At 40.5% G+C, this 25,096-nt stretch overlaps 1 protein-coding gene across 1 annotated transcript in view; it reads right to left on the reverse strand.

Annotated features, from left to right (window-relative positions):
* Window positions 1-25,096, reverse strand: part of LOC122792429 (synapse-associated protein 1-like) — a 353,118-nt gene that overhangs the window by 323,419 nt on the left and 4,603 nt on the right. Inside the window, exon 2 of the mRNA XM_044060219.1 lies at window positions 15,474-15,592. Coding sequence (XP_043916154.1) covers window positions 15,474-15,592 — 119 coding nt within the window. The remainder of the gene's footprint in view (window positions 1-15,473; window positions 15,593-25,096) is intronic.

A 25,096-nucleotide genomic window follows, 5' to 3' on the forward strand; every position in this document is an offset into this window, starting at 1 on the left:
GCCATGGCAAAATCAACCTACAACATTTAGACCATCACTATAGAAAAATAATGAATCCTCCCCGTTCTCCTCTAGTTTCAGAAGACCAAGTCAGAGTACTACAAGCAAGTGATGCTGTATACAAGATTCAGATTCTACAGTTTGGGGGTTCTCATAGAAAGGACAGACTACTTGTTCATGGGATGGGCACACTACTTGTTCATGGGATGGGCACACTACTCGTTCACAGGATGGGCACACTACTTGTTCACAGGATGGGCACACTACTTGTTCACAGGATGGGCACACTACTTGTTCACAGGATGGGCACACTACTTGTTCACAGGATGGGCACACTACTTGTTCACAGGATGGGCACACTACTTGCTCACAGGATGGGCACACTACTTGCTCACAGGATGGGCACACTACTTGCTCACAGGATGGGCACACTACTTGCTCACAGGATGGGCACACTACTTGCTCACAGGATGGGCACACTACTTGTTCACAGGATGGGCACACTACTTGTTCACAGGATGGGCACACTACTTGTTCATAGGATGGGCACACTACTTGTTCATAGGATGGGCACACTACTTGTTCATAGGAAGGACACACTACTTGTTCATAGGAAGGACACACTACTTGTTCTTAGGATGGACACACTACTTGTTCTTAGGATGGACACACTACTTGTTCTTAGGATGGACACACTACTTGTTCTTAGGAAGGACACACTACTTGTTTATTTATTTATTTGCAGTTGGTTTACCAGGATAGTCCATTGGGCTAAGATGAACCCGTTTTCAATGGAGTCCTGGGGAGAAAAGCTCCAAAAACAAGCAAGGTTACAAAAAGTTTTAGATTACAATTTTTACAAATGTTACTGACTCGAGTAAACATTACAAATAATACAGTGAAGAACATTACAGATTATACAGACTAGTAAAAAGGGACATTACAGTATAAATACTGAGAAGCCATTACATATTAGGAAGCTTACACTAAGAGGTACATTCTAATGCATTCTTTATAAATAGCTTAGAAAGTACAAGGGAAGGATGTATGAGTTAGGAGAGAAAGTAAAAGGAAATTGCCAGTATAAAGAGGGGGAGTGAAGAGAAAAAGGAAAATGCCAGTGTAAGTTATGTGGGGTGGGAACATAGGAAGGACACACTACTTGTTCATTAGCTTTGATAAAAATACAACTTTCTACACCACTGAATGGGCAAATTTAGGAGACATTATGGATCTTTTGTTTGTTGTTTTTTTCCCATTAAGTTGTATTTCAGATATAATTATTGTACAAAGCTGTAGATGAGGGTAAGATGGTACACACAGCCTATCTAGATCTCGCCAAGGCTTTCGACACCATCCCCCACTCTGGAATTATAGACAAACTCACTAAACTAGGTATAAATCCCTATGTCACAAGATGGGTTGCCAACTGGCTCACTGACCGAACCCACACTGTGAAAGTAGCAGACTCTAAATCCAACTTCAGACCAGTGACAAGTGGAGTACCACAGGGTTCAGTCCTAGGTCCTCTCCTGTTTGGTATCAACTTCTCCGAAGTACAGGCTTACACAGAAGGTCTTTGGCAATCAAAGTTTGCAGATGACTGCAAACTAGGAGCCATAATCAAATCTCCTAACGATGTGGACATCCTACAAAAGGGCTTCACTGAGACAGATGCCTGGTATCAAAGCCATGGCCTCAAGCTCAATGCCAAAAAGTGCATTGTCATGATTTTGGTAAAAACTCTGTACCCATGAACTACCACATAGGTGGTAGTCTACTTAACACCGAAAGTGTGATAAGAGACCTTGGGACACAGGTGGACAGTAGTCTCTCCTTTGATAATCACATCACCACAGTAGTCAGGAAATCCTCCTACATGGCACACCTCATCACAAAAGGTTTCTCATCCAGGAAAAAAGAGGTCATTGCTCCCCTCTACTCATCACTCATTAGACCCATTATAGAGTCCAACGCCCCTTTTGGTATGTACCTCACAAGACATCTGCAACAACTGGAAAGGCCACAGAAATACCTCACAAAGAGGATTACCAGCCTCAAACAGATGCCCTACGCAGACTGTCTCAAAAAACTCCAGCTTTACTCTGTTGCATATCACCTACTCAGAGGCGATCTCTGCCTAACATACAAAGCTATTCAAACCCAGAGCTGTTGTACATGCTCCACGTAAAGAAATCCCAATCCCTCCGAGCTACACGCTCTAGGGACCTAAACCTTGTCACCACAATAAACAAAACATGCTGGGGGGATAGATTCCTATCTCAGAGACTTCTCATACTCTGGAACAAACTACCTATCTATATCAAACAAAGCTCCTCATTAGCACTCTTCAAGAAAAATCTTGATGATTGGATGGGAGATAGGAAATTCACCCCGGGGATCACTTCTGTGGCTCTGCTTGACAGGGGCACAGGAAAATAATTTTCTTGGGTGGCAAAAGCCAGGGTACCATTTAGCTAGGCTTATATAGGCCCTAGGGCCAATAGCCTAGTACCTACCTATGAACCTATAAGTTTATGTAGATTTACAGCCGTATTATTCCTTGGGACAGAATTCATGTGGAGACAGTAACACAAATGCCCACTTTTCCCCTATTCATTCTGCCCTTTACACTAATTCTTTAGTTCAAAAAAGTGAAGAAGTCCATAGAGTCACTTTCTGATTTCTTACACTGCATAGAAAATATTTAAAGGTAACACTTTCTGAAGAGGAAACTTCAGCAACAGTGACAGAATTCAACAATGCATGGAACAAACAGAACATAATTATTAACACTGGCTGGGCAAATAAATAAATTAAATAAACAAAATATATAAATAAATAAGAAAAACAAAGAAAAAGAAGAAAGAAGCTGTGGTAAAACAGAACCTGCAATTTACCCTGAAATTAGTTAAGCAGTCAGAATAAGATGGTCAATTAATTTTATCTGCTATTAAAACCTTCAGTTCGCCAAAGATGGTGTCCTACTTCCTCAACATCTTGGGCTAAAAGATCTCATATATTCCATCAAGACAGGAGAATTATGTTCAATGTCCTTTCTAAGACTTAGAAAATTTGTGAAAAGTGTGTATCTGGCATATTAAAGCTAGGAGATTCACTTAGAGAGATCTCCCTATACCTATCTATAGAATTCCCTAAAATGTCTTTAACCAAAATTCATTTAAAATATGTAATTGAAATGCCTTCAAATATACATGACATATCCATCTGAAGTCTTGCAGAAATGCCCAGTTTGTGCTAGTGATTATATGCAGTTTTCATCATGCAAGATACTCAACTGGAAAAAAAAATGTCTTTTTTTATTTTATATTTGTTGACTGGATGGCTGGACTGGTCCAAGGACCATTTTGATGCACAGCCCAGACCTCATGGCAAAGACAGTACGGGACAATAATTAACTATGGTAGAAATTTCTGTACATTGCAACAAAATAACAAAATGCATAAAATGCCAATAATGATAGGTATAATAAATAATAATACACATAAAAGAATACTGATAAATATAAGAAATATCTCAAATTAATTGCATTTCAGAGCAGTATTAGAAATAATAATTTCCATACTTTGTCAGTCAGTGGTGCAGGTGGTAAAACAGCTACAGAAAATATAAACCACAGGGCTGTCTCTATAGGAATAACTTGGTAAGTAGTACAGCTACTTATAACAGCTGCTGAGAAGTTAATACTATTTAGCACAGCAGTTCATGTGTACCAGAAAACTCCTACCAGACCTTGTAGGTGCTTCAATGAATAGATTTCAGTCATTAAAATTAGTGTGTAAGAATTTATACCTTAAATATATTTAGATGTGTACACTAATTTAATGGCTCTATATAGAGTCAATGATGTGCAATATTGATGAGACTGAATGATTAATATTAGCCTCAGAGAAAATGATGCTAGGTAGAATTTGTTAAGCTGTATCTCCAAAACAATCACAATTTGTTTCCACAGCTAAGTGGGATTTAAGATTTTGCCTAAAAATTGAAAGACAATCGGCTGTTTTAGTTCATCTGGCATTATTTTATTTCATGAAGCTGGGACAGCTTGAAAGAAAGTTGTTTCTGTGTTTGCTGAAGTAAAGTTAGGTCTTAACAGATGTGCAGCTTTGTAACCTCTTGGGTCATCATCTACGTTGCATACCATATTTTTAAGGGAGTATAAGTTTATGGTGACTAATTTGAAAGTAATTTAGTAGAAAGGAGGCTCTAGCTGTGATTGGTACACTCTTGGTTTTGTTTATTGTTAAACAGTGATTGTCAGTGGGGTTGGATAAGTGAGTATACATGAGAATTTTGTTTTTAGTGCAATGTAGTAAATTGCTATTACATGCAGAAAGGAGGGCTATGACTGGCAGTGCATTTTCTAGTCAGAGTAATAGGACATTAAATACAGTAGCCTTTCTTGCTTCAGTAGGGATGATGTACTCTAACTTGTAGAAGACTGATTTTAACACTGCTTGTCTGCAGCACAGTGTGCTGACAAAGGAAAGATTTTGATCCACTTCTATGCTAAGGTAATTTTGCTGTGTGACATATAGCAAGGAAATACCTAACAGACCTTTAGTATTTAGTTGAAGGTGAATTGGCTGTTTTCTTGACTGTACCAAATTACATGACAGTAGACTTGTGTGGGTTAACAGCAAGTTTGTCTGGACAAACCAGTTCCCAAAAGAGGCAAAGCCCTTCTGTAATTCATTACTTAATGTTATGTTGTTTTTCTTTGCTCTTGTAGCAACAATAATATCTACATACAGGGCACAAAAAAAGTGTGCTGACTGTCACAAAAAGGAAATATTGCAAGCCCAGCTATCTGGAATTTTGTAAATAACTATATGTCATTTGAGAATATTAATATGATTTATATAGACGTATGACAAAAGGAGATATTGCCAACACAGCTATCTGGAATTTTGTAAATAATCATATGTCATTTGTGAATATCAACATGATTCATATGCTTGTCTTACAAATGTATTAGAACTGTATGTTATGTATATATTAAACTGCTGGTACAGAAGTGTATGTTGTACAGGATTTGTATAGTACTCAGCCTAGATGTGTGACCATAGTGTACCCTGCTGGATTACAACATAAATGTATATACACTACTGTAGCTGTGTGATGGTATATATTTTACCAGTGGAAACTGGAACACAGAAAGTTAACTTGCAAAATGTCAGGAAAATAATTGAAATTAAATTGTTTTATAACCATGCAATAAAATAGATTGTTTCAATGCAGCAAGGAAACAGGATGTCAAACTAGGAAGCCTTATATTGTTTTGGAAGTTGTTTATTGTTTTATGTCTTCTAGCAGTTGCAAAGACCTGAGAGGTATGTATTTTTCACAGGGAGATGCTAAAATGCTGGCAGTTTCTAACAATGCAGGGGTTTCACCTGGGATAGTCAGATGACAAAAGTGATGTTGTCCTGCAAATATCCCAGCAGCAATATTTGAGATATTAATTTAAGAACTCTCTGAGAGAGAGAGAGAGAGAGAGAGAGAGAGAGAAGATGTTTTGTATTTTGTCTTTGACCTGACCAGAACATCCACTCACCACTTCTGCCTGCTTGTTGTTCTGTAAGTAAGTTAACTAGGGTACAGTCATGCACTGTTGTTTTAAATATTTCCTGTGATTGTGAACTCTGAAGTCACTGTGAATACATATCTAGTATTGTCTTGTCCTTTTATTAATTATTATTAAATATATTTAAACCTTTCAATTGTAGCTGGTCTGTTTAGAGATATTTAAGCTCTTAGAGTACCTGCATACCTATTTGGTGACACTCCTAATAGCCTTGCCTCTTGGTCAAACTACCATTTGGATTAATAGTAACATTACACAGTAGAATTGGACACCCCAAGTTAAGGGCTTTAAAGCAGCTGATAAGGGGTTCTGGTGGCAGTGATAACTATCTTATAGTCTGGGCAGAAGGGGCATAGCTAGTAAACCTGTGCTGGCCTCTCTGAGGTGTCTGTGTCTAAAACAAATCTCCAAGTGAGTGTGTCAGCTACTTGAGCAGGTACATGATGCACTGGTTGGACAGAGAGTGTTGGAGGATTTAGATTGGGACCCTGGTTAAGGGCTCAGCTCTATAGCTGTGCCAGTGGGAAGTTTTATTGGGGATCTGGAGAAAGACGGGGAAACCAGCCCCAGACTGACTGTGATCTCTGTGTGCTCTTAAGGGAAATTGCACTTTACTGCATGTGTACTTGTCATCCTCCCAGTGTGTATGTACTCCACTGTTGCCAGTGGTGAGGATTGAGGCTCTTTGATTACTGGACCTGTGCTGGGGCATCACAGTGACTACCAAGAGAGAGTCTGTTAATGAAAAGTGAAAAAAAAGTCACAGAAGGACTGTACAGAGAGGAGCACATTTTGTAGAGGTGCCAGAATCTGTGATTGTACCAGCGTTTATCTCTATAAATGTTTTGTTTGGAAAACAAGTTACTAAATCATGAAACTATAGCTTCAGAAAATCTACACTTGGCTAGTTTTTGCAGTAGAAAGGGATGATCTATGGTCTAGGCATGCCAGAAGTCTATTGCTCCTATATGCATGCCTTCGACTATATTTGTTAGGATGTGTTCAGTAAGTAGTATGGTAGTAATTGTGCTACATTTAGATCTGAAATCTTGCTGTTTATCAGTCGGTATGTCATCATCTAACACTCAACATCAACAGTTCTGAAAGAGGGAATGTGGTTTCAGCTTCTGGGGGCTATGGCACTCAACACCAGTAGAGAAAAATTTTTTTTTTACCTGTCTCATCATTTAAATTTACTAAAATCAGTACCTTGAAAGTTGAATAGACAGCATAGGGAAACCCACCATTTTAATCTTTGGAGTCAGCATAAATAGTGTTTTAATCTTTGGAGTAAGCATAATAGTCTAAGTGTCGTTTGCTGACATAATCCAAAACTTTGTACTACTGGTTTTAATTTAGTTGGCCTCAGCATGCTTTAAGCCACTGGCAATGCAACAGCTGACACCAACTCCTTCTCCAATATAAAAGACTGTAGGAGGGCTACCAGTGAATGTGGCAGAAATTTATTTCTGGATTGTCAAACACCAAACTATAATGTAATTGGTAATAAACAAATGGAGACGTTGACTATAATCCCTGACTCATGAAGACCATTCCTTTACTTTACAGACCTTGATGTACATCACCTCAGAGATAGACACGTCTTTCTTCCATAATTAATTACGTTTATTTGGCATAAGAACCTACAGTGATTGGTGCTCACATCTGGAGCAGGGCCTTTTGTTCTAGGCGTATACAGAAAGGTCTTTTTGATCTTGTTAATAAATGTGTACTCAGAACTATTGCTCACATCTGTATCTTTGAGCAGGGACTTTTATTCTAGGAGTATACAGAAATGTCTTTTTGATCTTGTTAATAAATGTGTACTCTTAGAACTATTGCACAAGTGCCTTAATTCCCCCACTCACATTTCTCCCACCACAACTTTTCAGTAAGATTTTAGTTTATATACTGTTTTCTGTAAGGCAAACTTCTTTCATTCCTACTGAAGTGTGCTAGGATGTAAACTGTACATTAGTTTTATTCATGGCAGGTAGCTTCAATAAATGAAAAAGACAATTCTCTATTTATAGAAAGTGCATATCCATCTACTTCAAATAAGAACCAGTAACAGATACAGCATGCAAGATTTATACTAAAACACAGGGGGTAAAAGTGGAGCAACAATGGGATCCAGATTCAGTGCTGGGCAAATGTATACAAATAAACAGATAAATGTTTATTTCAAAGATCTGTATTTTGTTTTGCTTATATAATATAAATAAGTAGTTCATCAATTTATCAGTGAGGTAAGTGGAATAATCTAAAGACCTTTCTCAATTATCACCTAGGAGTACTTAGACAATCATGTTTGCTGAATTTTGTTATTTGCTAGTAATTACAGGTGTGGGGGTAGCCACATTCTTTGATTTCCTGTCCTTGCTATTTAAGTGGTACAGTGTGAAATATTTTCTGCTTAAAAACCTCAGCTTTGGCTGGCTAAGAACTTGCTGTATTCAACTGGACGTATAAAAGAATTTAAGTACCTTTATATGCACTTTTATTTCAAAAAAATACAGTATTTAAATTGATTTTAACTGTGTTGCAGGAATATTAACCAAACTGGAAGTTTTGACTCTGCTCTTCAGTTAGTCCCACCCACCATCCCTGTTTTTATTTTGGTGTTAATCTTAGTGGCCTTGAAACTGCCCGCCCCTCTTGTAAATTTGTGTTTGGATACTCCTTCTGGGCCCATCTCATTTGCTCACTCAACTGAGTGCAGTGAGATCATATTCTGATTTCAGGCACTCCTACTGTGTACAAAGAGAGCATTTGGGAAACAGAAAAAAAAATTAAGCTTGTTTCCTGCCTTTCCTGTTAAGTGGTATAGACTATTTGTAGGCTTCTGAGCCCCCAAGCCCTTCTGTGTTGGAGGGAAGCCTTCTAGCTTAGTTTTTTTTTTCTTATAACTAGCCAGTCTTCTAGTTTCAGCACTCTAATCTGTTTGTTTGATCTCAGCACTTGTTCAGAAAAAAATAAATAAATAAATTTCATCTGCTTTTACTGTACTTGTGTTTCTACCTACTTTATTTTACTTTTGCATCATCTTAAAAGTACTCAAGTGTATTTATTACTGCTTGGTGTAACTCATTCCAAGCCTTTTGGTTTAAACACTTGGGCTTCGGACCAGTTGTTTTGCACTGACAGGGTTTGTGGTCTGCACTGTAGTGGCAGAACAGGTAGCTTACATCCTTCTAGGTTGGGAACTGCTGATTGAGGGCTCAGTGTCTGTTATTCTAAAAGTGTATTAATTCTGGTTTAAGCACTTGGGCTTTCAGGCCAGTTATTTTACATTAAGAGGGTTCGTGGTCTGCCCTCTTCTGGGAGGAGAGGCTGGACTCTGCCCTTCTGAGCTGGGAATTTCTGGTTAAAGGCTTATAGTGCATGCATATCTGAACTGCTTCTTACTGAAGTTGGTGCGCCTTGTTTGCTGTGGCATAGACTGGATTCGGGCCTGCTGGATCTAGCTTTGTTTGTGTAACTTGAGCACTAATCCAGGCATTCTCTAAAGTATTCAATTGTATTTATTACTGCTTGGTAGTAACTTGATTAAAGTGTAGCTATCATTCTAAGTCTTTTGGATTAAGCACTTGGGCTTCAGACCAGTTGTTTTACATTAGGAAGGTTTGTGGCATGCACTGTGGTGGCAGGACAGGTAGCTTTCATCCTTCTGAGTTGGGAACTGCTGATTGAGAGCCCAGTGTCTGTTATTCTTAAAGTGTATTCAATTGGACGTATAAGAGAATTTAAGTACCTTTATATGCACTTTTTTTTTCAAAAAAATACAGTATTTAAAATGATTTTAACTGTGCTGCAGGAATATTAACCGAACTGGAAGTTTTGACTCTGCTCTTCAGTTAGTCCCACCCACCGTCCCTGTTTTTGTTTTGGTGTTAATCTTAGTGGCCTTGAAACTGCCCGCCCCTCTTGTAAATTTGTGTTTGGATACTCCTTCTGGGCCCATCTCATTTGCTCACTCAACTGAGTGCAGTGAGATCATATTCTGATTTCAGGCACTCCTACTGTGTACAAAGAGAGCATCTGGGAAACAGAAAAAAAAATTTAAGCTTGTTTCCTGCCTTTCCTGTTAAGTGGTATAGACTATTTGTAGGCTTCTGAGCCCCCAAGCCCTTCTGTGTTGGAGGGAAGCCTTCTAGCTTAGTTTTTTTTCTTATAACTAGCCAGTTTTCTAGTTTCAGCACTCTAATCTGTTTCTTTGATCTCAGCACTTGTTCGGAAAAAAATAAATAAATAAATTTCATCGGTTTTTACTGTACTTGTGTTTCTACCTACTTTATTTTACTTTTGCATCATCTTAAAAGTACTCAAGTGTATTTATTACTGCTTGGTGTAACTCATTCTAAGCCTTTTGGTTTAAACACTTGGGCTTCGGACCAGTTGTTTTGCACTGAGAGGGTTTGTGGTCTGTACTGTAGTGTAGTGGTTTACGCACTTGGGCTTCAGGCCAGTTATTTTACATTAAGAAGGTTCGTGGTCTGCACTCTTGTGGGAGAACAGGCTGGACTCTGCCCTTCTGAGCTGGGAATTTCTGGTTAAAGGTTTATAGTGCCTGAATATTTGAACTGTATCTTACTGAAATTGGTACACCTTGTTTGCTGTAGCATAGACTAGATCCAGGCCTGTTGAATGTAGCTTTGTTTATATGCTTGTTGTTTGTTTGCTTGTTATTTCCCTGGAACGCTAATTCCACCTAATACACGGCCTCTCAGCGCTTCTGTGGATCACTAGTGATATCTGCATTGCTTACTGTACTTATTTCCTTGTTTCACTTGAAAGAAAGTTACTGTTTGTCGTTTTTGCATTTAAGTTACCTGTAACACATTGCACTTAAGTTACCTGGCACTTGCTCACTAAAGCAATTATATTAGTCAGCACTAAAAAATAAAAGCACTACACCCTCGCTCCCCACTGGCCCTTGTTTTCAATTATTAAGGAATTCCCAATATTATTCTAGCATGTCCAGAGGTCAGTTATCAATCTCCTCTCTGGTCCAGCTGATGAATCTGGGAATCTTGAGGCAATGTTACAACTGCCTCATGTACACAGACAACCCACTCCTCCTCCCAACAAATTCCAACACATGTGAGAGATGCAACCATATAGCCAAACTGGAGGCTAAGCTCTCTCAACTCAGTACTGGCATAACCAGTCAGGAGGAGAAGGAAACCACACTCACTACAATTCCAGTCTCACATAGACCTACCACGACAGCAAACCAAACACATAAACACACAAAAACATATTCGGAGGCTCTAAATAAAGATCTGCCTAAGCAGCAGAGACCTCCAAAGCAGACACCCAAGCAACCGCTACCCCAAAACAAAACACGTGCAACACATATCTCACAAAGCCAGTGTGCCAAACAGTCACAACCCTTAAGACTAAACAACACATCTGATACACTTGTAATAGGTGACTCTATCGTCAGGCACAGTGATGTCCCGCTCACCAGGCTGAACAAGGAGAGGGTCACGGTGAGCAGCCTGTCGGGCACTAGGATCCGCCACATAACACAAGCACTCAGGTCACTCCAAGGCAAGTACAAATATGACTCAGTCATTGTCCATGCTGCTGTGAATGCCCCGAGACGTACCTCCCTGGACTACATGAAAAGAGACATAAAGGAGCTCTCTGAGCATGTAGCCCAGGCCGGTATGACCCTGACCTTGAGTAGCATCTTACCCTCACCAAGAATGATGCCACAATATGAAGACAAGATGATCAATTTCAACAATTGGCTTAAGTACTGGTGTCATTCAAAGGGGATCCAATGCCTGTCAGCTTGGGATGATATGCTTGACAAGCCACGATGCTTCGCTTGGGACGGCTTGCACCTGTCACCCCTGGGCTTTCAGATATTGGCAAAGGCTCTTGCTACCCCCATAGCGCCTTTTTTAGGCAAGGCTCAAAAGACAAACCCACCTCCATAGGTATCACAAGGGATAAGAAACTAAGAGTAATGCTACTCAACGCCTGAAGTCTAAACCTCAAGATGCACGCACTCGAAACTCTCCTTAGCATGGAGAACATCGATATCTGTGCAGTAACAGAAACCTGGTTCAGGGCTCCTGAGAGCACCCCAGCACTACCAGGTTATACCTCATACCATGCTTTTCGGCCCCAAAACTTGGACCGAACCACAAAAGGAGGGGGAGTATCGATATTCATCAAAGATACCCACACCTCCAGGTTGGTGGCAAAGCACGAAGCATCAGAGACTATCCATGTGCAACTAACAGTGGGTAAAACTGCCTTCCAGTTTATAGCCTGCTACAGACCACCCTCCCAAACCCAGGAACCCCACTCGGCCTTCCTGAGAACACTGGAAATATGAAGGTCTCTCCAAACACCATTATATTGGGCGACTTCAACTACCCAAACATAGACTGGGAGCATTACTCTAGCTCCAACACCCTAGCCCAAAGGTTTCTAGAATTTATAAACTCAAATGCTATGGAACAACTTGTTACCACTCCCACAAGAGGGAAAACATACTGGACCTGATCATCACCAACATGGGGACTCTATGCTCCAGACCAGAAGTGTATCCCTCACTGGTAAGATCAGACCATAAACTAATCTCACTGGATATTCACATCCCGACCCCACCCCTGCCCAGAAAACCACAGTGAAATACTTCTCTAAAGCAAATTTCACACTCCTCAAAACCAAGGTGGAATCCTTCAAAGCCCCGGGCCTGTGGAAAATACGGCCCAGACCACAGAATCCTTTATAAATGCATTCTATGAACACCTTCAGGAATGCATGGATCATGCGATACCAAATAAAACCAAGACCCAATCCTCCAAAGGCAGACGTCCTGTCTGGTGGACCCCAGCCATAAACAAACTATACAATAGAAGGAGGAAGCTACTAAATGATAGAGCAAAATCCCAAAAAGGGAAGGCATCACTGATCAGTATTAGCAAAAAACTATGGGCACTCATAAAATTGTCTAAGGCCAGCTTCGAGAGAAAAATTGCACAGGACACTAAGGATAATCACAAGGCTTTCTTTAGTTATGTTAGGAACCTGGGTGGGAATTCCCAGATATGCTCAGAATTAGTCCAAAATGACAAAAAATACACTGAACCCACAGACATTGCCAACATCCTAGCTGACAGGTTCAGCGCAAACGTCTCCCCTCCCCTCCCCGCCAAAAGGGCAAATATCTATCCCAGCAGAGTGCTGCCCCCCTGACATCTCAGATGCTCAGGTAAGAGCCGCCCTCTCCATAGCAAAAAACACAGCATCAATGGGACCAGATGGTGTCCCGGGCTGCATCCTACATGAACTCCAAGAAGAGATAAACCCAAACATAAAACTACTGTTCAATCTCAGCCTTACTACAGGATATGTGCCCAAAGAGTGGCGTACAGCAACAGTGGTCCCTCTCCATAAAGGTGGTGCCTCAACGGATCCTGGAAACTATTGCCCCATAAGCCTGACTAGCTTGGTCTGCAAAGCTATGGAAAGGATCATCATGGACCTCATAAATAAAGATATTGGGGACCTACAGACACTGGATCCTACCCAGTTCGGCTTTGTTAAGGGCAGATCCTACCTCTTAAACCTGGTTGATTTCTTTGAAACAGTCACCAAGGCGATTGACGAGGGGAAGGTAGTCCACACAGCCTACCTGGAACTCGCAAAAGCCTTCGATACAATACCCCACTCGGGCATTATAGATAAGCTCACCAGCTTAAATATAAACCCCTATGTCACTAGATGGATTGCAAACTGGCTCAAGGACAGAACCCACATGGTTAGAATTGCTGGAGCCATGTCAGACTCCAAACCAGTTACAAGTGGTGTCCCACAAGGCTCAGTCCTGGGACCTCTCTTGTTCAGTATATATTTCTCGGAGGTACAGGCCAAAACAGAAGGACTGTGGCTGACCAAGTTCGCAGATGACTGCAAACTGGGTGCCATAATCGACTCTCCAGCCGACACAAGCATCCTCCAAAAGGGCTTCATAGAAACAGACAACTGGTGCCAGAGCCATGGCCTCAAGCTAAATGCCAAAAAGTGTATAGTCATCCCCTTTGGCAAAAACAAAGTGCCCACAAATTACCACATAGGTGGTAATCCATTAAGTACAGAAGAAGTAATTAGGGACCTGGGCACCCAAGTTGATAGCAATCTCTCATTTGACAACCATGTGGCCAAAGTGGTTAGAAAAACATTTTATATAGCCCACCTAATCATGAAGGGATTCACATCTCGATCAGGGGAGGTCATCGTGCCTCTTTACTCATCCTTCATCAGGCCCATAATTGAGTACAATGCCCCTTTTGGGATGTACCTTAACAGACACCTGCAGCAACTGGAAACACCCCAAAAGTACCTCACCAAGAGGATCAAAGGGCTCAAACAGATGCCATATGCTGCCCGGTTAAAGAAACTCCAGCTCTACTCAGTGCATACCGCCTGTTCAGAGGCAATCTGTGCCTGACATATAAAGCCATGCCCAACCCGGAATTAATGGACATGCTGCACCTCAGAAAATCCAAATCCCATCGAGCTACGCGCTCGAGAGACTTGAACCTCAGCACTGAAATAAATAGGACATGCTGGAGGGACAGATTCATAACCCAGAGGCTCCCTTTACTCTGGAATAAAATCCCAGTCCAGGTTAGGCAGAGTCCCTCATTGACTCTCTTCAAGAGGAATCTTGATGAGTGGATGGGAGATCGTAGGTTTACCCCGGGTATCACTTCTGTGTCACTGTTAGACAGAGGCACAGTATACTAACCTAGAAAAAGGGCATAGCAAAATAAATTTAAAATGGGTGGCGAAAGCCAAACACATTCTACCTAGGCTTATAAATGCCCTAGGGCAGATAGCCTAGTATGAACCTATGAACAATACAGTATTTAATGGATTACCTTCAGATAATAAAACATAAGGGAGGTATGGCACCTATGAAGGAGAAAAGCAAGTTTAGTTATTTTACAATATTTCCAAACATTAAAAGGCTAAAACATGGGGTATAAATAAATCAAAGTACAGTTATCCCGAGTGCCAGTGTGAAACAAAATACACTGACTTATGTTTAAATATATTGTCTACAACTAAGAGAATACTTTTGTTTGTCTTGAAAGACTGCAATAACAAAATAAAAAATATTTTCCAAATGATACTAAATCTGATGCCATATTGAGAGTGTAGAGAACACAGCACCAGAGACTACCTCAAACCTACACCAAAGTACTGTACGAGCATTTATGTAGCTGCATGGAATCAGGAATACCCAACAGGACGTAATCATCCTCCTCAGGGAAGAATAATCCTGTCTGGTGGACATCTGAAATAAATAAACTCTATAATAAAAGGAAAGATTTGCTGTCCAGGACCAAGAAGGCGCAGGTGCCTAATTGGAAGCAACCGCTTCTTAGCCTAAACAAGCAAATAAGAGCATTAGTGAAATCCTCCAAAACAAACAGAGTCCAAACTGGCCACATCTACTAAAGACAATCATAAGGCCTTCTTCACATATACAAGATTACAACCTACATTAGGCAGAGCTCCTCGCTAACACTTTTCAAAAGAAACCTTGACGAGTGGATGGGAAACAGAAAGTTTACCCCGGAGATCACTTCAGTAGCTCTGCTGGACAGAGGCATAGGGAACTAATCTAAGGGGGCGGTGAAAGCAAACACATTCTGGCTAGGCTTATAAATGCCTTTAGGCAGATAGCCTAGTACCTACCTATGAACCTCTTTAATCAGCTACCACCACCTAAATGTGACACAACACAGACACAAACACCCAAGCCATTCAAGTCTGTCAGTTAACAATTAATGACTAGGAAGTGTTGCAAATAAAGGCTAATACAGACCTTGTCTATTAGGTTGTCAATTTGATGTTCGCCGATAGATTTCTTAACAGTTTCTGCTGTCTCTTGAACTGATGTAGATACCTTCTTTGTTGCAGATGCAGCAACTTTAAACAGGTAACCTAAAAAATATACGCAGAAAAACTCAAGCAATCATCTGATTTGGAAAAGCTATATAAAAGTGAAATGAAAGTACTTATACGTATATGTGTTTACAGGTGGCATCAGACAGTGCAATAACAGCATGCTTGAAGGGATGTATAACCATATATTGAAAATTCACGTTATCGAAAGACAACTGATTGAACCCAACTTGTCAATCAGCAGCCTATCGAAATGTAAAGGAAAAAAAGACTTTTTTTTTTGCAGGGGATCAACCCCCCCCCCCCCCCCCACACACACACACACACACACACACACACACACACACACACACACATACATTTTATATACCAACTCAAAGATCTCACTACAGTGGGGAAAAGGGCAAATCCCCAGATTCCTTCTGTACCGCAATCTTGCACAGAAAAAAAAAGGCCAACACATTTGATTAGCTGATTTTCAATCAGCTGTACCAGCGTTTTTCAGTTTGACAACTGGAACGTTTAACTAATTGTCTGCAACCCATTTGAAGAAAGTGGATAATGCACAAGATCATGAAGATTGTCCCCCACTCCCAACACAAGTATGTATTTGTTTATTATTGCACTTTTTTTTTTGAAAGCCTGATTAAATGACTGAGCAACAAAGAAATTACTGTTTTCTCTGCTACGGTCTATCCAAGCTTTCCAGTTGTCAGGCAACTTTAAAAACAAAATATACTACACAGGATCCATGGCACACAGTGATAAGACACCAAATGGGACACAGAAGACCCAGTATCAACCAACAACCCTGGTGTTGAAGGAGCTGGTGTGAAAGGAGAGTGGAAATGAGCAATCACTGCCACCCTATCCATCTTGGGAGGGGGGAGAGACGGTTTGGTCCACTATAACACAGGCACAGAGTGGAGGTTGAGATCAGCAGTCATGTAACAAGGGCCAGGACCTGCACACTAGTTACCAGTATGCAGTTCTGCATTCCTGACAGGGTTAAGCAGGAGTAAATGCATGCATGATGTCTGGCATTGACAACACTTCATTTGTCAAGGCTGTGATGAGAAAAATAGGGGATACAGCACTCAAACATAAACACACACGCACACACACATATATGTAGATATACATATACATTAAACTTTAATATCAATGCAGAGAGCTCATATTTTTCAGATTTTATCTGCAGGCTACATAGCTTGAGTTAATAAATATTATCTTATTTGACAACAAAAGATGTAATGAAAGAATATTTTAAAGAAAAATTATGAATCTTAAAAAGCTGCTTCATCTTTGAAAAACAAAAGTCCAGTTTCAGTCTCATATCAAACTACTTTCTAAATTAACATCTCAGCAGGAAAAGAAAACAATGACCCTTGTCTGGGGATTGAAATTAGGTCTCCCTCCTCCAATTTCATGTAGCTGTCATTGCCATTGGACAAACAAAGAGTATATGAACAGTTAGGTACCTGGTTTCCACCCAAAGAAATCACCAGCATGGTGGTTTCCTGGCTGAAAGGAGAAATTGCCTTTGATAACAAAGTAAACAACTCTTCTGATATTCCTTCTTGTTCCAATATCAGTGACAATTGTTTAGAATATGGGGGGGGGGGGGTTGTTGGGTTCAATCCTCATACAAGGGTCAGCGTTTTCATTTCCTGCTGAGTTAACACACTAGCAGGTTCATAATTTGTTCTGCGCTGGATGCTTATACATTCGAAAATCACCATCATGGTAGTTTCCTAGTTGAAAGGAGAAACTGCTTTTATGGGAACAAGTACACAACTGCACAGAGACTCCTTATTGGTCCAGTTTTGGTGAAAACTGCAGAGAATGCGGGGGGGGATTAGCTTCAAAGGTCAAACTGCTCAGAAGTGAACTGGCACAAGGATTAGTGCATAAATGCTCCAGCCCAAAGTATGAAGCTCTCTCCTCAGTCAACCTGACAATCAGTCATAGCAGCAAAAGAAAAACAAACAGGCCAACAGTCAGAAGAGGCAGTAAAGAAACAACAACAAAAGCACTACAAGACTATTTTGAGACAAAAGTATTTCCTGAGAACTGTCAGGAGAAATTGTCTTCTTTCAGGACAAATCAACTACATATACCTTCTTTGCAAATTACATTCAGTTTTGCCTGTATAAAATGAATAGCAAAAATCGCAGAAGGCCTAATATATTACTCCTTTTGAGTCACAATTACTCATGTGTTGAAATTTAAAGACTTGCTCAACACCCTTCAAATGTAATTCATCTCCTACATAAATAAAATTATACTGGGAGCACGTCCCACACTTCACAATTCTTTTGAAATGATGGGTGCACGTTTAATTATTGGATTTTCTGTTTTAATACTCTCTTTCATATTCCAACCACTTTTGTATATGAAACACAGACCCTCACACACAACCTACTTCTTTAAAACAATGGAAAATTTTCCAATTTTGATTAATGGAATTTTTTATACTATGGATCTTTGGGCCATATTTTAAAATCAAGGTCCTTTTAAATCCATGGTTCTCTCTGAGGAGCATGAGAACAGTGTATATATACCCTTATACAGAAGGGAACAGTGGATACCCTTATAGAGAAGGGAACAGTGGATACTCTTATACAGAAGGGAAATAAACTTTGTGTTTCTTCCTAACAGGATTTCTTCTTTCATTTCATTTAGCATGCCCGGGTGGGTAACCTCTTTACAGGAACATAGCATTTAGTTTATCAATCTCTTTAAGTGGTGTCTCATCTACATAAATAATCCTAGCTAACCTTACCAGCTGACCCTTTACTATAATTATTTTTTGACTGAGGATGGTTGCTTGAAAAATACAGGTAGATATTGGAAAATATAAATTTACAATAGATGTTAGAAGTAAAACTACAATTCTCATAATTTTCTTTAATCTGAACCTCAAGGTAGTTGACACCATTCTTTGAGTGCTTGTGGGTCAATTTTAGAACATTCAAAGAGTTCAAGATGTTATCGAAAAATTCACTTAATTTGTTGTCATCGTCTTTCCATGATAAAAAAATATGCACCATCAAAAAAATCTAAGGTAAATACTAAAACTGGAAGCAAAGAAACAAAAATGAAGTGCTGCCCTTCTGACTCCAATTTGATAGTAATTATCGAGCAACCCCATGCCTCTCTGGCTAGGTACGCCATAACGTGTTAAAAAATGTGGAATTACAGTCTCTAAAATGATCACATAGTATGACAGGTTAGTTCTGATGAAAAAAAAAATACATTTCACGGCAGTTCTACAAATTAGTGGCCTCACAATATACAACAATGCATTAATGAGGTTATAGCCCCATGTCTGGCCAGGCTAATATGCTGACAAGGATGATACATTATCAAAGGTTTAGCACTCTCATGTTTTCTGCCATGTGTTCTGTGAACATGATTTTTATAAGACAAAGACAAAAATATGCAACTCATACATTTCTTATTAGACTGCAACAGACTTGAACACCACAAAAGATAGAGCACCAGAAAAGGTGTTAACTACACGCATCCTAAAAGCAGAACTTCACAAAAAAAAGTCTGCCTGCATTATTGTGCATTAATAAAAAATGTGCATAATTTTTTTAAAGAAAAGCCTGCATATATCTCATGATGTCCTGATAACAGCAGATTTGCAAAACAGTTTTTGTACACCCTTGAAAGTAGTACAACTGCAACAAATGAAACTAAAATGGCCATAGGCATAAGCAGAAGGGCTGATGCAAAGTGTAATAAACCAATATCAAGGTCCTGATGCTGGCAAACAGAAGACAGACACACTCTAACATAATTGCCTGAAGCCAAGTGTGTGTGTGTGTGTGGGGGGGGGGGGGGGTGTCCACAAGGAAAATAAGACAACGAGGCTACAAAGCAAAGGACAATCAAGAAAGCAACGCTAGCTGAACAGATGGAAAACTAGTGGAAGCGTGAGAAGGTATAATCAACAAGAATGGGGCACATGTGGTCAAAATTTAAAAACAAATAAACTTGTGAGTAATTTCTCAAAGATTGAGAATGTAAATAAGGAAGGGAGACAAAAAAATAATAAGAAAGCAACAGCAGCAACAACAGGAAAGAGATCAGTAAAATAAATTAAGAAGCCTTGTGAGCTGAACACTGACGTGACTCAGATGGAAAAAAGGAAGGAAGACAAAGCAGTTGCGTGCATGCATGTTTGTGGTCAGATGGCATCTATAATACCAGTCACAACAGGGATAACATGATAGTCAGCATTTGACCTAGAAGAATTTTATCATAATAACTATTACAAACCAACAAGCCTGCCTCCATGGAGCACAGGGATAAATCCTGACTGTATCAAAGACAACAGGTCCTGAAGGGCCTGGGTGGCTGGATGGGAGTCAGCAGCTCATGCAGTCACCCATCTGAGGTGAGAGACAGGCATGTAAACCCCCACCTTGAAAAGTACAGAAAGTGAATGGCTACAGTGAATGGCTATGATGACAGGTATGCCTACCAGGCAGCATAAGTTGCAACTTGAACCAGGTATGCACACATGTATGCCAGCCCCTGGTATCTGCCTGGATGATGGCCTCCCATGAGTGGTTCTCATCCTACTGAGGAAAAAATGGATCAATCAGCTCTCACCCGACATGGGGAACAAATGGACCAATTGGTCATGGAAGGGCTGACGGCTGGCAGGCAGCAGGCGTGCCCAAAAATATTTCATCAGGAAAAAAACTATATAGCAGTAATGCAGCATAGGTAGTCTACTTGTTGGTGACACAAAAAGGGAGTTAGTAGTTAACTGATGGGGGTCTACTTCACGTTATCGAATTTTGAAAATGTCGAACTGCAATAATATCGTAAATGCCATACATCGAGTGTGTTGTTGTGGGATCGTGGTACAGTAAGGATCAGGAAATTTGCCCTTTCCTCACTGTAGTGCGATCTCGGAGTTGGTATATATAATTAGCGGGGGGTGTGGGGGGCGCAGCCCCCCACAAGAACAGTTTAGATGTATGGCATTTACGATCATATTGCCGTTCGACATTTTAGTCTTTCGACAACATGATATAGACGCAACTGATGTTAATATGGACTGCTGAAAAAAAGCAAAGGTACAATAGCAGAACGATCAAAGAATCAGTAACTGGGATTCAATGCAAAAAATACTAGTTACGTATTTTTGCTAGAAATATAGACGCAGAATGTTTCAGGTGAGACAGGTATACAGAAAGGAAACAAGGTCTCTGGGAGTGATGATCATCATTCAGGTCTCTGTAGTATTCCAGAAGGTAGGTTTTCCTGCTGGCTCAGTTGAAACAGTGGACCACTTCACTCAAAAACATGGCTCCAGTAAGACATTGTGGGATATGCTTAGAAGTTCATTGAAGGATGCTACAGAATTATACACAGTACATTCCTCTCTCCATTTATGACCTGCAGACGTGGATGGGGAGTCCCTCCATTTTCGTATATGACTGCTCCAATGCTGGCATTATTGTTAAGTCATTTAAACAGTTTGCACTACAGAGGGAACAGGAGCTGGAGGTAGTCCCTCGCCCTAACTACTTGTGGGTTCCCCAGACACTATTCGCTCACCGCTGCAACTGCTCGGACCAGAACAAGGATTAAATAAAGTCAACCCTATCAGTACATTTCTACAGGGTTAAATCTGAAGATTTCCTCTTTGTTAAACAGTATCACACTAATCTCAGGAATCTGGCTATGCTGCTACATTAAGTATAGCCCTAGCTATAATTACCTGAGCTCTGCTACGGTACTGTACAGCCATTCTTTACTGTTTAAATCACTCCTGGCAGTGGATGCCCCGCTCCGCTTCGCTCCCCTCCCTGCCCCCATATCCCACCCGCCCCAGTACCCCTACATTTAAAGGAAAAGCCAGACCCTCCCACTTTCCCCCCCCGCAAAACCACAACTCCTGGGACTCACCCTACTCCTCCCACCTCAAGGCCCACCCACCTTAACAAGTCTAACACCATACCTCCTCCCCCTGCAAATCCACAACTCCCGTCACTCACCCTACTACTCCTCCCACCTCAAGGCCATCCACCTTATCAAGTCTAACACCAAACCTCCTTCCCCTCTTCATATCCTATCCCTACCACCAGCATGGCTAAATACATATATTTCGTGGCCCCTCTTACAACAATACTACTCTTCACCATCTATTTCTTAACTAAGTATGAAAATCAATCCTTGGTAGGAATCCCCTTCCACAAGGGCCACACTAACTCCCAATACCATCTATATGTCGTTCCTATTACACCTCCACTCTACCAAGACAAGGCAATGTCCCCCAAAGTAGTCCATCTCACGCTTCACCACCCCAAAACTACAACTAACATAACCAACCTCAAATTGCTATTTAAATTACAAAGATTTCTAGTTTACCTGAAAACTAGAATAATCATTGATGGTGACATCCATCCTAACCCAGGCCCCCCTATAATCTCAAACCCAAACCCCTCTAACTTAATCTATAAACCGTTTGACTCCTTGCTAATACTGCATCTAAACCTTAGAAGCATTAACAATAAAATTCACATCTTACATGCAATGATAGCTACTCATTCACCTGACATTATGTGTTTAACTGAAACCTGGTTAAAACCCTCCACTAAGGATCAAGAGATCCTTCCACCCGGTTATAATATCTTCAGGGCAGATCGTTTAAAGAAAAAAGGAGGAGGAATAGCTGTTATGTTCAAAAATACCTTAAATATCCATAGGAATACAGTACAACCTCCTATAATCTGCAACCTAGAACTAATTGCCCTAAAAATTTGCCTTAACACTCAAAAATGCCTTAACCTCTTAGTCACCTATATCCCACCGGGGAAGAATATAGAAAACTTAGAGCAAATCTTGTGCTGGTCAGCCACCAACTACCCACAAGAAACCATAGTACTTGGGGACGTTAATATTGACTGGTCTCTCTGCTCCACCCATACAACCCCACAACCCATTAACTTATATGGTTTTTCCCAACATATCCTAACCCCAACCAGAACAGGCAATTCTCTCCAAAAAGAAAGCACTATTGACTGGATCCTTACCAATAGGGACTCAAGCAACTACACTACTGGCACCTTCCCAATGACCTCAGTGACCACCTCATAACTTATATTATTAAACACAAATGCCCTACTTCCAACCCTCCTGTATATAGACTAATCAGAAACAAAAGAAATTTATCCCTCAACAATTTCTAGATGAACTAAAATGCTGTAACTGGACCTTATTAAGAACTCTGCCCTCCAGGAGAGTGTGACCTACTTTAACAACACATTCCTAAAGATACTTGACACACATGCCCTCCTAGACAAATTAGATCCAAAATCGCATAGCTCCTTGGCTTACTAGAGAAACAAAATTAAAATTAAACTCCGTAACCAAGCCTGGGTCAAATGGAGAGCAACAAAACCCCTCAAGATCGAACCAAATTTCAACAGCTAAGAAACACAACCAAATCAGCGTTACCTTAGACAAAAACAATACTTCTGCCACCTCCAGCAGAAACACAAGAATAACCCAAAGAAATTCTGGGCTAGTTTCAACAACCTCCAGCACCCAGGAAAAACTACTACCCCAACCCCGAAAAGCTCATTGAGCAAGGGCGGAAGAAATAGCCAATTCCTTTAACTCTTACTTCACCGAGACAATCCAAAACCTTGCCAGTCAACTAACCTCCTCTCCCCCATCTGCCACACAACCCCAAGTTGAGACCCCTACCCAGTTCACTTTTAAACCTGTCTCCACATCATACATATATTCTCTCTTAAAAACTTAAACCAACCACTCTAGCAGCTGATCACCTCCCAGCAGAATTCTTACAAATAGCGGCTGAAGTTATTGCATACCCTATATCCATCCTTATCAATAGAACCATTACCGAAGTTAGTATTCCCACTGTATGGAAGATATCCCACATCATCCCACTTCACAAAGGAGGCACCTCCATGGAAATCTCAAACTATAGACCAATAGCTATACTGTCCCCAATAGCAAAAATTATGGAAAGATGTATCCACAAACAACTTCTTCACTACCTAACATGCAATCATCTCCTATCCAACACCCAACATGGCTTTCGCCCCCACCATAGTACAACCACTGCCCTCCTTTCCTTTGTCGACTCCATTAATAACAATCGCAATAGTAAACTTATATCCTCCGCCTCTTTCTTGATCTGTCAAAAGCTTTTGACATGGTCAACCACCAGCTCCTACTGTCCACCCTTGAATCCTTGCATCTGGACACCCCAGCTCTAACATGGTTCAAAATGTACCTAGCTGATAGGAAACAGGCTGTCCTATGGCAAAATAGACTATCAGACCTCCTTCCCAACACCATTGGTGTCCCTCAAGGCTCAATACTTGGACCACTTCTGTTTTCCATCTTCATTAATGACCTTCACTCAGTTATCCCTCAATCCACCTGCATACAATACGCTGACGACTCCACCTTAATCTGCTCTGATGCCTCCCTCTTCAACCTCCAAACCACCACTCAACTCTGCTTTTCTCTAGTTGAAAAATGGTTTACCGACCTCAAACTCCTACTCAACCCAACCAAAACCAAATTACTATTATTTTTTCCCAACGTCTTCTCTACCCCAGTTAAAGAACTCCCAAACACAGATAGTAATGCCTTCTGTATCAAATCCAACAATGGGACTATCATAACCCCTGTCACCAATACCAAATTACTAGGAGTAACTATTGACCATAAGCTCAAATTTGACATACACATCACCCAAACAGTTAAATCTGTTAACAAAAAACTTGGATCCATGTACAGAATAAAAAATTTTCTTACTCAGACTGCTAAACTTACCATTGCCCGCACATCTCCTCTCTACACTCCTCTATGCCTCCCCAGTCCTTTCTTTCCTCCATAAACGTGAACTAAACATGCTCTCCCAGGCCTACCACCACATTACTAGATTTATAACAGGTTCTCCATATCGCACCCACCATTGTCATAACCTGAGGCAACTTGGGTGGTTGGAACTGCCCAATCTTCTCAAACTAAACCAACTCTCTGAAGCATGGAAAATAATTAACCAACCAGACAGAACCCCCGCTCTGTGTAGCATACTAATACCATACACTAACCTAAATAGTCTCCGATCTTCCAATAGCACCCAGATCCTAACCATTAAAGCCAATAATTCTGGTGGCGATGCCCTCTTCGCCAACTCCATTGGCAAGCCATGGAACGCCCTCCCAATCTATCTCAGAAATACTACCGCTCACAAACAGTTCAAAAAGAACCTTAAAGAATATCTCAAGACACTATGGCTATGCCCATGTCCTGAACCTGATTAAGCTAATATTTCATACCTTCACACCAAATCTATCCAGTCCTCATCTCCTAATTCTTGTTCCCTTATCACTTATCTGGAAATACATTTTTACCACAAATATAAGATGGTGACTCATGAACTTGATATACTCTATTAGTATATTATATTTCCCTGTCATGTTTTACCAGATGATTGATCTTTGTCTCATTATACTTCTATGTAAATGGACT

Source organism: Protopterus annectens, chromosome 1.part2, assembly GCF_019279795.1.
Source record: "Protopterus annectens isolate FY-2018-M chromosome 1.part2, PAN1.0, whole genome shotgun sequence".
NCBI classification, from domain to species: Eukaryota; Metazoa; Chordata; order Ceratodontiformes; family Protopteridae; genus Protopterus; species Protopterus annectens.